The sequence below is a fragment of the Alosa pseudoharengus genome, unplaced genomic scaffold (genome assembly GCF_046254945.1).
Source record: "Alosa pseudoharengus isolate Yale_2024_CS ecotype anadromous, Long Island Sound unplaced genomic scaffold, YU_APseudo_1.1 YU_APseudo_1.1_scf_11, whole genome shotgun sequence".
NCBI classification, from domain to species: Eukaryota; Metazoa; Chordata; class Actinopteri; order Clupeiformes; family Clupeidae; genus Alosa; species Alosa pseudoharengus.
Genome location: NW_027468576.1, coordinates 40759382 through 40774019, shown reverse-complemented (window position 1 = coordinate 40774019; position 14638 = coordinate 40759382). Strand labels below are relative to the sequence as shown.

General features: G+C 46.6%; 1 protein-coding gene across 3 annotated transcripts; it reads left to right on the top strand.

Moving 5' to 3' along the window:
• The first annotated feature begins 1357 nt into the window (after positions 1 to 1357).
• On the top strand, positions 1358 to 8896 carry arrdc2 (arrestin domain containing 2). Of its 3 annotated transcripts, none has more exons than XM_076279189.1 (9): positions 1358 to 1418; positions 1614 to 1872; positions 4692 to 4761; positions 4913 to 5060; positions 5151 to 5253; positions 5367 to 5623; positions 6079 to 6241; positions 6583 to 6746; positions 6984 to 8896. In XM_076279189.1, the coding sequence occupies exons 1-9, from the start codon at positions 1404 to 1406 to the stop codon at positions 7035 to 7037; spliced, it is 1233 nt and encodes a 410-aa protein (XP_076135304.1). In that variant the 5' UTR covers positions 1358 to 1403; the 3' UTR covers positions 7038 to 8896. The 3 variants fall into 3 exon arrangements, 2 of the variants coding, with proteins under 2 accessions (XP_076135304.1, XP_076135303.1); XR_012985981.1 differs by lacking the exons at positions 1358 to 1418; positions 1614 to 1872 and adding an exon at positions 3293 to 4147 and having other exon boundaries at positions 6984 to 8298; positions 8368 to 8896; XM_076279188.1 differs by lacking the exons at positions 1358 to 1418; positions 1614 to 1872 and adding an exon at positions 3293 to 4147.
• The last annotated feature ends 5742 nt before the right edge of the window (positions 8897 to 14638 follow it).

Sequence of the window (14638 nt, the reverse complement as noted above, 5' to 3'; positions counted from 1 at the left end):
CAGACGTGTGTGTTAATGGCTTGGCTGTGGGTGTGGCACGCACACACACACACACACACACACACACACACACTTATATATATATATATACATACACATGCACGCACACACACACTTATATACACATACATGCACGCACAGACACACACTTATATACACATACACATGCACGCACACACACACACACTTATATACACATACATGCACGCACAGACACACACTTATATACACATGCACGCACACACACACACTTATATACACATACATGCACGCACACACACACATATATATATACACATACACATGCACGCACACACACACACTTATATACACATACATGCACGCACACACACACACTTATATACACATGCACGCACACACACACACTTATATACACATACATGCACGCACACACACACTTATATACACACAGACATGCACGCACACACACACACACACTTATATACACATACATGCACGCACACACACCTTCACCTATCCAGCACTCCGGTGTGACCTATGCAAATCCTATGCCACCTACAGTATGTCACCTTTGCCACCTACAGTATGCCACCTATGCCACCTACAGTATGTCACCTTTGCCACCTACAGTATGCCACCTATGCCACCTACAGTATGTCACCTTTGCCACCTACAGTATGCCACCTATGCCACCTACAGTATGCCACCTATGCCACCTACAGTATGCCACCTATAGTATGCCACCTATGCCACCTACAGTATGTCACCTTTTCCACCTACAGTATGCCACCTATGCCACCTACAGTATGCCACCTATGCCACCTACAGTATGCCACCTATGCCACCTACAGTATGCCACCTACAGTATGCCACCTACAGTATGCCACCTATGCCACCTGTCCACACATGCTGTCCCCATGAGCTATGCGCTGCTCTCCCTACTGACCCAGTTTCGGCTGTTTTGTTTGTTTGGTGGACGAGTAAAGATTTGTCAGCAGTCCGATGTGCATGTCAACCTTGGACTTCTGCCATACTGCATATTCACAGCGGAATAAAAAGGGTTTTTTCACATATTGCACTCACTTCTTTTTAAGACGTTTTGTGTTTGTTTTTGTTTCAAAAGGATTGACTGTAGAATAGGCTATTTTATGAGATGGACGTGACTGTTTTCTTCGGGTTAAGCCGATAAGGTAGTAGAGTTGGTGGACTAAATGAACCTCACATGAAGACCCTCTTTATTTACCGTGGTATAGTGGGCGTGGTCTCTGTAGTGAGCGCTTTATGCCGTTGTTTGATTGGTGCACACGATTGTCCATCTGTGGTAGGCGTGAACCAAACTCCCGAAAATATATTCTACTCTGCACGCGTGTGAATTGAGACTTTACACACAGAACGCGAAGACTCAAGATTCTACATCTTGCATGAATCATCTAAAGGTATTTCACTAGTTGTTTTGCTTTGTTTGCAAGTCACAGCAACTGTAACACGGGCCTGCCTGACTGCTGGGCAGGTCCTAGGCTGCATAATAACCAGCTAATAACTGTCAGCCCGTCGGCATGAGACAAACATTACTGTCACTCGCAGAGCGTTAAGCTCGCTGGGTATAACGGAGTCGTTCCTTTTCCTTTCAGATGCTGTTTAAGAGCATAAAAAGCTTTCAGCTTGAGCTGGACGGACCAGACGATGCCGTGTACACGAGCGGGGAGATGGTTACCGGACAGGTAGTACTGGAGCTAAATCGGGACATTAAAGTTCGATCAATGAGAGTGCTCGGCAGAGGGGTCGCGACGGCCCACTGGCTGGAGAACCGCAGTGTGGGCATGAACACAGTTTATAACGACTACACGTCTAAGCTCACCTACTTCAGGAAGAGACAACATCTTATCAGAGGTAACGTAGTGTAAGGCCATAGGCACGCCCTGACAGTTCCTTCTGACATGCAGTCTAACGTTAATTCACACTTTTCACTTTGGGAAATTAAATGGCGTTAATGCTAACGTTAGATTGAGAACTTGCCGGTTTATGTTGCGGTCACCTCTACTTGCACGCACTGACAATTTCCTTGGCGTAAGACTAGCACATAATCAATCTTGGAGCCACTTGGCTTCACGTGTGAGGAACAGAGCAGGAATCTAGGCCAACATACGTGACTGCAAACAAACACCAGACCGGAGGTTAATATTTCACCGCAATGAGGAGCCCTCTAGGTTAACGCTCGGTAGCCTTCTAGACCTGTAGTCTGGGCCAAATAGTGAGGTTCACCAAAACGTTAGTGCATGCAAAGGCCTACACAGTGAAACGGTTATGACATATCATCTTCCTGGTTAGGAGTAATCAAATAGCAGTTTAGAATATAATTTAACTGATGAATTATGGTAAATCGTGTTTATGGGGGTGGGGAGGACGCCCCCCTTTGCAGACGAGCACTATGCCGTTGGAGACCATTGACTTGAAGCTCAGATGGGGCGTTTCAAAAAATGCTCCAGTGGTTTCTGAGGCAACGTGAGAAACAACACGTTGCCGGGGCTGGCTCGTGAGCTGGTGTCCGACCCCCCCTCTCACCCCCGAGGCAACCGAGACCCTCTCGATCTGATCCAGGCCTCAGTGTGTTTGTGTTTAAAACAAAGTAGTACTTGTAGGCTATAATCATAATCAGCTATAATTTAAATACTAGACTATTGAAAATAACATGCGATGGTTTAAGACATGTGTTAGCCTATTTTCAATTTTCTAATTATTTTAGGCCTAAACATCACGTTATTGTTTGACACATTGTGCTTTGACTCGTTGTTTGGTGTGTCGCTGGCCTAGGCCGAATGAAAAGTCATAATATATTGGGAAAGAAATGTGTGGATTTTGGTTATATGTTTCAGTTGATTTTATAAAACCAATACAGGAACATCGAGTCAAAGCTACGAATCTGACTACGGGTCACTGGCAGGTTCCTTTGCCATACAGATTGCTTGGTGATTTCGCTGTAGGCCTATTATGTTTTTCGAGCAAGCCTGAAAATCAGGTGTTTGTATTACCAAATGTAACCAACAGAGGGCGACATGCTCATATCAAATATAATTTTGCAATGAGTTCAGATATGAACTAAACCGCAGGGGGGCAGCAGCTAACGCTACAACTTCGCTACAACTTGGCCTGTGCTCGAAACTCTTGAAAACAAGTTTTTTTTTTTTTTATCAGCAACAAAGATAGACCATGCGTATGTAGCCTATAGTGTATCACACTCAACAAGTAGATGGTGCATATCAGCGCTGCAGATAGTCTGACAGTTGTGTCTGAGGGAATCGTTTTTCCCCTTATGTAGGCTGAGTGGCGAGTTGTTTATTTTCGATTTTGGCAGAACAATGGTCCCCTTAATGCTATTATCCAGAGAGCGATCTTGCATTTGATCATTACTGTTGATAAACTCAGTTGAGTGTGCATTCAAACTCTACCAAAGTTCCAAGCTCTTGGCAAATTCAAATTATGGGGAACACTGGATGTAAATATTTGTGCACAATAGTACAGTGTGAAACTATTTTGTTGTGCAAACATTTTTGAAGGGAGGATCCTAGAGTTCGGAGCATGCTCAGTCAGCTTGTTTTCGTCTAAGAACCTGCAACCATCAATCATCGGCCAAGCTCAGCCCCGTTCGCTGTCCACACCCTGCGAAGATGTTTATTAGCGAGCTCCAGTCTTAGCCCCAAGCCTTACATAATAAATGCAGATAGCCCGCCCCCTCCATGTTAAAGGACTGCAGGCTCCTAACAGAGTCAGTTTAGTTGCACGCACAGGGAAGAGGCTACTCAGCTCTGATCTCCCGACACACTTGACGTTTGTCGACAAGTGTCAGGAAAATAACGAAGTGTCCTTCGAAGCAGTGGTTTGGGATTTTACAAGATGATTTTCGACAAAGTGAAAAAGTTCGACATCGTCTTTGACTCGCCTGAGATCGACTCCCCACCCGTGTTTAGCAGTGGTGATGTGGTCTCGGGAAAAGTTGTCCTGGAGCTCGGTGGAGAGAGCAAAATCGAGTCATTGAAGTTACATGCAGAAGGTTTTGCGAAAGTGCATTGGACAGAATCGCGAAGCGCTGGATCAAGCACCGCTTATACCCAAAATTACAGCGATGAAGTGGAGTACCTGAACCGGAGAGAGTTGCTTCTGCAAGCAGGTCAGTCATTCACTCACATTCGCTCGGTGATTGAGACTGGATACTTTGCTTTGTGCTGTCAAATGAGAACAACAAAGCTCGACTTCTTCATAGAATATCCTCTCCGCCACGTTTGAACATGTTCTAAGTTATTTGTGTTGTGTTTTCGAGAAGGTGCCAGATCCTTTGTTTGGGGCATCATACGTATCAGGAACTCGAATAGTTTCCCTTTTTGTTTTGTTTTGAACTTTTTGTTTTCCATTTGATGAAAATTGCGTTCACAAGAAATATACAGCGATTAGAAATGACTTTTCATTTGCGGGTGGTACAGTAACTTGCTCTTTGTACGGTTGTTTGTGCAGTTAAGGCACTGGTCTGACAAGCTACTTGTTTTCAGCACAGCCTGTGTGGGTGTTTGTCTCTGACGTGATGTCAAATTATGTCATGTAAATGTGGAAACATAACAACCAATTTGTGATGAAATAAAACTAACTCAGGTCATGGCAAAACTGGCTTTATGACGACGTGATGCTTAATTGAAATGTCTTTCTGTCTGCCCCCACAGACAATGGAGAGCTGACTATCCTTCCTGCTGGCAAGCACGAATTCCCATTCAGTTTCCAGCTTCCTGAGGAGTGAGTTTCACTTTTAATCACCCTAACTTAACGTTTGTGTGTTTGTGAGAGAAAGTTTGAGGGAAAGAACAGTTGGTGCGTTTGCTTTCTCTTCGCTGCACCCTCGTTATTGGAGAGCGGTTCCTAACTTGCTTCCCATTCTCCACCTCAGGACGTTGGTGACCTCCTTCGAGGGCAAGCACGGCAGCATCCGCTACTGGGTCAAGGTGAAGTTGCACAGGCCGTGGTGCACCGTCAGGAAGATCAAGAAGGAGTTCACCGTCATTGAGCCCATTGACATCAACACGCCCGCTCTTCTGGTATGTTCACAATTCATCTTTTTCATGCTATTTCAGAGCTTTAGCAAGAAGTTCTCAAACAGGAGTCTAAAAATGTTCCTCCTCTTTAAGGCACCTCAAGCTGGAACCAAAGACAAGAACGCACGTGTGTGGTACCGCAACTTTGGACAGGTGTCTGTAACAGCAAAGATCGACCGCAAAGGCTACACTCCAGGTAGGTGATGTCACAATAATTGACTTCAGTAACCACAATCACTGGCGCTGACTGATCCGCCACCACAGACGGCTTTGGTAATGACTGCTTCCTGTTCACTCTCTCTCCCTCAGGCGAAGTCATCCCCGTGTTTGCCGAGTTTGACAACGCTACGTCTCGCTCCGTCGTGCCCAAGGCCTACATCACGCAGACGCAGACGTTCATCGCACGTGGCACCATGAAGCAGAAGCGGGCAGTGGTGGCTACGCTCTGCGGTGACCCCGTGGGTGCCCGGCGCCGCGAGACCTGGCACGGCCGTGCCATCAAGATCCCGCCCGTCGGACCCTCCATCCTCCAGTGCCGCATCATCAAAGTGGAGTACACCCTCAAGGTGAGCCGTTCGTCCAGCTCGGCCTCTCTCCTCACACTGGTCCCCTCGCAGACCCCTCACTTCACACCTAGACCGCGCCTGTGAACCAACACCTACTGGTTTTTATAGCATATTTCAATGAATTAATAATTAAATACAGTTCTCTTATTTACACAGACTGACTTTCATGGCCTCAACACACATACCCATCACACTGTGGTTGCTAGCTGTAATGCTAATGGCCTCAACACACATACCCATCACACTGTGGTTGCTAGCTGTAATGCTAATGGCCTCAACACACATACCCATCACACTGTGGTTGCTAGCTGTAATGCTAATGGCCTCAACACACATACCCATCACACTGTGGTTGCTAGCTGTAATGCTAATGGTTGGTGGTTGCTAGCTGTAATGCTAATGGTTGGTGGTTGCTAGCTGCAATGCTAATGGTGTTCCCCCTCTCTGTGTGCCAGGTGTGTGTGGATGTGCCGGGCACCTCTAAGCTGTTCCTGGAGCTGCCGCTGGTGATGGGCACCATCCCTCTGCATCCGTTTGGCAGTCGCACGTCCAGCGTCAGTAGTCAGTACAGCGTCAACCTCGAGTGGATCCGCATGGCCATCGCCGAGCAGCCCGAGCGTAAGTAGCTTCTCTGTCTCCTCCTCCGCATCCACACACACACACACACACACACACACACAGACCTCTGTTAAACAACAGAAATTGACAGGAGTTAGCATAGTTAGGATTGTAAAAAATGACCACTTTCCATTTCGACAGATGTACTAGGTAGAAATGGACTGCGATGTGATTAGCAAGTTAGCTATAACGATCAATACAAACGATCAATCAAAGCTTCAGATCAGCTACTTCAGAACATGCGGCCAGTGCTAGTGGCTTTAGTGGCTAGCAGGTGTCATGGCTGCACTTCCTGTCCTGGATGGAGGCCCTTACTGTGTGTGTTCCTCTCCGCCCCACAGCGCCCCCAGAGTACAGCTCTGTGGTGACCGATGCTGAAGCTGTCCAGAACAGCTCATCGGCCCCCTGCAGCCCTCCAGAGGACCAGCTCAGCGGCCTCCTCGAGAGACCCCTCATGGCGTACGTCCAGGAGTTTCGCTTCCGGCCCCCCCCCGTGTACAGCGAGGTGAGACTTCCACCCTCCTTAGCCCGTAACCGATGGCTCTCACCTCAACGCTCGGCGCTTGACCTCGAGTGGCTCTTTCTAGTTGGCCACGTAACTTAACAAGTTTCATTTGTATCTTGTCAACGCTTGTGTGAGCAACTCAACAGAAGTGTCGACGCTACTGAATGTCATTCGTCCCCAGAGTGGACCTGTGGGAGATGCTTGTGTCTAATGTGTCCGTCTGGTCTGACCCCGTAGGTGGACCCCAACCCTCAGCCCTGCAACATGAGGCCTCGCTGCATGACGTGTTGAGCGGAGCGACTAACTTGAGCATCACGACGCAATGATGCCTCTGATGATGATTGAACCGAAGCAGAGATTCGTCCTCTTCTCTCGAGCGAAGCAGAGATTCGTCCCCTTCTCTCGAGCCTTCTCTCCGCTCCAGGGGGGCTTTGCGGCCTAGCCGACGCGTTTCCTCACTCTTGCCGAGGCACGTGCGGAACACCGCACCACCGGGCGAGTCCTGGACTATGGGCCTGCGGGGGGACTGGAAACAAATCCTCTCATATCGAAACGAAAACATAAAGAACTAAACGAAGAAGAAAAAAAAGAACTAAGAACCTTTTTTGTTTGTTTCTGTCCTCCTGAGTGGCTGCGGGTGGGATCAGTAGTGTCCACTCCAGCCCGTCTCATGATCCTCACGTTGAGACGCTTGAGTGTTGTGTAGGAGTCAGTCCAGCCGTGGGCGGTGGACTGGTTGTGCTATTGCGTGGGGTTGGGGAAACAGATGTTTAAAAGGTTTCATATGTGATTGTGTATATTTTTTATTGAAAGCCTCACTTTGGTGCCTGGCATTTGTAAACGGGCAACTAGTTAATTGATGTCCGTGGAAGCCAGCCGTGATTTGAAGCCTGCCATCTGATCTTCCCCACCTTTATCCATCTCAACCTATAGATGTCAAAAACCTTTACACGCCTCTAAATGCCTTCATGTGATAAGCCCAGGAGATTCAGACGTTGTGTCAGGAGACTGGTCCTGTGCCTCTTGAGTGGTGTTGGAGGGCAAAGGTCAAAGGTCAAGAGAGCTAGCCAGTTAGCAAGTTTTACAGAAGCAGAATGGACACTTATGCAAAAGGGAAACGTAGCGGAAGCTTGAGTTTGACAAAGTTGAATGAGTGTTGCCATGGCAGCATGCGTCCCTGTCCCACCCCCTCTGTGTACGGTGACGTGGGACTGCGCTCTGGGTTTTAGATGTGTGGGAATTAGAATGTTGAGCGCTGAACAGCCCAATGGGATTTTTAAAAACTGTCCAGCCGCTTGTGTTTTGCAAACGCAACGAAAGGAAAGCTATGTCCAATTCAGGTGATTATTGCAGAAAGGAGAGCTATGTCCAATTCAGGTGATTATTGCAGAAAGGAGAGCTATGTCCAATTCAGGTGATTATTGCAGAAAGGAGAGCTATGTCCAATTCAGGTGATTATTGCAGAAAGGAGAGCTATGTCCAATTCAGGTGATTATTGCAGAAAGGAGAGCTATGTCCAGGTGATTATTGCAGAAAGGAGAGCTATGTCCAGGTGATTATTGCAGAAAGGAGAGCTATGTCCAGGCCAGGTGATTATTGCAGAAAGGAGAGCTATGTCCAGGTGATTATTGCAGAAAGGAGAGCTATGTCCAGGTAATTATTGCAAAATGGTCGATCGGGCTCAAGTGCACTCGTTCTTCTGCGATGGCTGCCGTGTCCGGCGAGCCCAGTTGGAGCCGCAAGCGGAGCGAGTGCCGGCGGCCTCAGCACTCAAGTCAACCCCACAGGTGCCTTTCTAGATGTTCTGACCCAAGTGCCTTTCTAGATGTTCTGACCCAAGTGCCTTTCTAGATGTTCTGACCCAAGTGCCTTTCTAGATGTTCTGAAGCAGTTTCTTACCAAGCCCAGGGATTTTGCTCAATGTTGCATTAAAGCTTTAATACTCAGTGACCATTCCAGAAGTCCAGATGGGCTGTCCTCATTACCAAATAGTGAAGACAGAATATCTTCAGGTCAGACACAATGTAATTGTGCATGGCACTCATCTTAAAGTGAATGTATTTTGTACTGAATGCTCTTATTTTATGCAAAATTTATTTTTGGATTTTTTTGTTATTACTTTTCTAATAAAAAAACAAAACAAAACATGATCTCTATTTGTCTGTTATTTATTTTTATCAGCTGCAACACATTGCATGTTGGGCTATAAACTCAAACTTTGGCTTTTTAGACCGTTGTCCATCAGAGAGGACCCTCTGCTTTGATCATATTTCTGCGCCCCCTCCCCTCCAGTCATATAGAGTGTTTTCCGCTAGCTCTTCCTCTGGGGGCTACAGTTGTGTGTATGTGTGTGTGTGTATGTGTGCTCTTCCTCTGGGGGCTACAGTTGGAATCTCCAGACGAGCAGCAGCCTTGTTCCGAGACAGAATGTTCCATCGGGAGCTTTCATGTGTGAAGTGGGATTGGGGCTGTTCCACTGCTCGCTGAGGAGACGAAGGAATTCAGCATCTCACGTAGAAATGGGCTACAGCCACTGAGCCGTAATGGTTGCGGTAGACCAGGCACCGCCGTTAACACAGCCCTCTAGGAGCGCCACCCGGTTTAGCTTTTCACAGCTATTCTTAGCATGTGTGAAACTGTACAACATGTCTTTCTGTCCAACACACACAGCAGTTAAATAACTTGTTTTTGTGGAAGCGGTACCAGAATAAGAACACATCCTTCTGAATGTCCCCAAAGGCCTGTTTGATCAAAGGCTCGTCTCAGGGTGAGCTGCTGGTCAGATGAGAGCGCTGGGCTTAAGCAGTCAGGGGATTCCCTTAGCGCTGCTGTGTGTGTGTGTGTGTGTGCCGACTGACCTGGGAACAGGGCGAGACCAGGCTGTACGTGACTATAATAACCACATCCCAGTTAATAATGTACAGAAGGAACACTCGAGTCATGTGCTGCTGGATTTTCAGTTTCGCTTTGACGCTTTCAGTTTCCCATCCACACCCTCGCTACTCAAACATGTCTGGACTCAACTCCCCATCCACACCCTTGCTACTTAAACAGGTCTGGACTCAACTGGACTCAACTCCCACAGGGAGCTGATGCAGGGCTCTCAAGTTTTGAGGACAGGCAAGAGTGACATTCCCCATCGACAATCCCCCCCCGTTATTAAAGGGACACCAGGCAAGCCTGATGCTTTTTCTCTACGAAACTCCCCCTCGATCGCTCGGTCTGAAGCTCTTTTCCTTTTGTTTGCGTCTTCCGTCAAGGGTTTTTGCTGCTTCTTCGCCGGCTCTGCCATTATACACACGCAACAATCTCTAGCGTTTTGTTAGCCTGCGTCTGTGCTGTAAGCTGATCCAGCTTCGGTCGGAGGGTAGGATACACCGAACTTGCAAGTGGGATATTCTTCCTACAGGCAGTAGGGGCGGGCGAGAGAGCCTTCATTCGCCCCGTAATGAGTCATTTAACCATATACCGACTTACGAAGATGATTAATTAACACGAAAACGTTACCTGGTTTCCCTTTAATATGCCTTCAGATGTTCCAGTGTAACAGAGGTCATTTCGTCCGCCGCTCACGACCCTCGAACCCGCTACCTCAACACACAGCGGCATGGGAGTCGAGCGCTCTAACCACTGAGCTAAAAGCCCAAGCTTCCAACTCAGCAGTTAGAACCGTTCTTAAGGTTAGGGGTGTGAGGATTTACACGCGCAACTAGCATCACCAGCTAGCACACCAGCCCCAGGTCGGTTACCAGTTGATCCAATATTAGTTTGCAGATATATAGTCCATCTTATACACACCAATTGAATTGAAATAGAAATGGTAAAGATTTGTATTTTTTTGTAATTATTCCATATTTAGTGTAGTCATATCAGAACCTGAAGTAGCCTACAATCCAAATGCAAGCATGAAACTTCAGAGTATTACCTTTCACTTGAGGCCAAGATTATGCTCATAAGGGGTTCATGCAGTAAGCATTTGATTGCCAGTATGCATTTTGGATAACCCAAAGTCCTATGGGGAGTTTTCATAGGGCATTTTACAAAATGCATGAGCATACCTTGGCAAATAATGGTCTAAAGTGTTGTCATTCTATATTGATCTAATTTTGCACACAGCTTCACAAAACCTAATGCTAGGACTCAAGTCATATCAAGTCAAGACCTAGAGGGCTGAAATGTGGTCAGTCCAAAGATGCTTGTTATCCAGTAGAAAAAGAAAAGAATAATCTAGCCTTTGTAACTTTGTGTCAGTACATCACACAGTTATTCTAATTGTTTCCCAACAGTGTCTCAGCTTTCCAAAAGAGAGCAGGCATTTGATTATTGGCTAAAGTATGTAGGAGCAATGCCCTCCAAAGTCAAAATGGGGCAAATTTATAATTGCTCAGATTTGCAAAAGAAAAGATTTGACACATGGCACTGACAATTCAATAATGGGCCTTTTCACCACCTCTGAGCATCCACTAACCTGGACCTTTTAGGGGGCTTTCCTCTCAGGGTGAATGAGAGAATGCTTAATTGCTTTTTACCAGACATTTTTGAATACAGGTGCAATGATTAATGCATCCATGGCCAGGATATAATTATATAATATGACATGATTTTAAAAAGTGACCTATAACAATAGGCTATGCAATAGACTTTAATTTGTTTAGTGCTAATAAAATGATTAAGCCTATTTGGAGAGAGAGATGTTTAGAATGTGATAATATGTCAGTCATCGTGTGAACGAAAGTATGACTAGGCATAGGCTAGGCCTACTTGTTCTGAGCAAGTGTTGTCAATGAACAGGCTGTGAAACTGTTGGCTAAGTTACAGACACTCATGAACAACTGATGCTAATTATCTGGGAAACATTCTCTAGCAGCAGTCACGTTGTCATTGTTTGTGTCAAACAAGTTGTGGATTTGTTGTAACATTTAAAGATGACTTACTCTGTGCTGACACCATGAACTGATGCCATGAACTGATGCTCGAAGCTCCAAGGTGAACGAAACTTGGAAGAAGTAGGTAACAGGTTCACGTTCAACAATTCCAGGATACACGTTTTTGTCATTGGTTGTTGCGTTAAATCTTACCCAGATACAATAGTGCTATTTTCTGATTGGCTATTGTGTAGCCCCTGTCGTTATTTTTGATTGGCTGATAAGTGGCAGGCTCAACTCCAGGGGAGACGCTTGATTCCTGCCGGTTCCATAGTGAGAGCGGTGCGGCCAGAGACATTTTGGGCGCTGCCGCAGCATATTAAATATATAAATAGTTTTTCTGCGTGAGAAATACAATGTGTGGCGGGAGAGCGTGACAAAAGACTGAAATGAGTGACTGTCACGCTCAATGCGTGACACTTGAGAGCCCTGCTGATGATGGCTGATGAGGGCAAGAGGGCTGATGAGGGCAAGAGGGCTGATGAGGGTAAGAGGGCTGACGAGGGCAAGAGGGCTGACGAGGGCAAGAGGGCTGATGAGGCCCATATGTGTGGGGTGGTAGGCCTGTATAGAGACCCATATGTGTGGGGTGGTACAGTAGGCCTGTATAGAAGCCCATATATGTGGGGTGGTATGTGGTACAGTAGGCCTGTATAGAGGCCCATATGTGTGGTACAGTAGGCCTGTATAGAGGCCCATATATGTGGGGTGGTAGGCCTGTATAGAGGCCCATATATGTGGGGTGGCATGTGGGGTGGTAGGCCTGTATAGAGGCCCATATGTGTGGTACAGTAGGCCTGTATAGAGGCCCATATATGTGGGGTGGTAGGCCTGTATAGAGGCCCATATATGTGGGGTGGTATGTGGGGTGGTAGGCCTGTATAGAGGCCCATACTGTATATGTGGTACAGTAGGCCTGTATAGAGGCCCATATATGTGGTACAGTAGGCCTGTATAGAGGCCCATATTTGTGGTACAGTAGGCCTGTATAGAGGCCCATATGTGTGGGGTGGTAGGCCTGTATAGAGTCCTACTGCTTCCACTGTGTAACCCAGGCTGTGGACCTCACCAGAACCTACCTGGTGAACCTGAAGAACCTGTACTTATGTTCCAGTCAGGGGATAGACCTCATCTGCCCCACTGTGGGGCTATAGGCCTCTTGTTCTGCCCCACTGTGGGGCTATAGATCTCTCCTGTTATCTCTGTTATGGGCTATAGATCTCCACTCCTGCTGCACCTGTCTAAGACTATAGAGCTAATGCACAGCACCCTATAGATTCACAGCCCCCTATAGATTCACAGCAGCCTATAGACCTAATGCACAGCACCCTATAGACCTAATGCACAGCACCCTATACAGCACCCTATAGACCGAATGCACAGCACCCTATACAGCACCCTATAGACCGAATGCACAGCAGCCTATATCCCTAATGCACAGCACCCTATAGACCTAATGCACAGCACCCTATACAGCACCCTATAGACCGAATGCACAGCACCCTATATCCCTAATGCACAGCACCCTATAGACCTAATGAACAGCACCCTATACAGCACCCTATAGACCGAATGAACAGCACCCTATAGACCTAATGCACAGCAGCCTATAGACCTAATGCACAGCACCTTAAAGACTGAATGCACAGCACCCTATAGACCGAATGCAAAGCAGCCTATATCCCTAATGCACAGCAGTCTATGCAGCAGCCTATAGACCTAATGCACAGCAGCCTAGACCAGGGGTGTCCAAACTTTTTGACTCAAGGGCCACATTGGGTTTTGAAAATTGGCCGCAGGCCACACAACAAAAAAATATTGTGTATATATATATAATGTTTTGAATAATTTAAATGACAAAGTAATTCTGCTGTAGAAAATTAATTTCTTAAGAAATACTGTTCATTTGATGTTGTTTAATTTATTTATAAATGGTGCACTGTCACTTTAAGACTCTTTTGCCAGCTTCACTAGCCTATGGCTAATGCTGTGCCTATGACTCACAGTTTATAAATGTTCAGTAGTGGGAACTACTATTGTCATCGCGATTTCATTTTAAAAGTTTCTTATAAAAAGGAGATATCAATTATCAACAATAACAAGCCAGCTGGAACCTGTCGCAGTCTCTCCCTCTTGTGCACGCTCAAATGCGTTCCCAATTAAATGGAGTAAATGTAGATCTGCTGCAATGGAGATACTACAGTATGTATCTCGATGTAACAAGCTGTTTTGACATTGACATGGTAAACACTCTCTAAGAAGTATGTAAAGCAGTTTGCAGTAGCCTAAAGTTAATCACAACATTGTCTATGCTGGAATAGCGAGCGGCCTATGATAACCTAATTAATTAAATGCTCGGCGGGCCGGATTAAAGTGCGTGGCGGGCCGCAGTTTGGACCCCCCTGCTATAGACTTAATGCACAGCACTCTATAGACCTAATGCACAGCACCCTATACAGCACCCTATAGACCTAATGCACAGCACCCTGCACAGCACCCTATACAGCACCCTATAGACCTAATGCACAGCACCCTATATCCCTAATGCACAGCAGCCTAAAGACCTAATGCACAGCACCCTATGGACCTAGCTTTATGGCCAGAGGATTATCTGACCGGCTCCCAAACAATAGCATGGGCAGCACAGGTGACATAATATGAGAGAGAGAGAGACAGAGAAAGAGAGAGAGAAAGAGAGAGAGACAGACAGAGAAAGAGAGAGAGAGAGAGACAGACAGAGAGAGAGAGACAGAGAAAGAGAGAGAGAGAGAGAGACAGAGAAAGAGAGAGAGAAAGAGAGAGAGACAGACAGAGAAAGAGAGAGAGAGCTGACCAGCTCCTGATGCTGTTTGGCTTCAGTACACCCCCAGTTGCCCCACATCAGTAGCCCCACGTTGCCCCACATCAGTAGCCCCACATCAGTAGCCCCACATCAGTTGCCCCACATCAGTAGCCCCACGTTGCCCC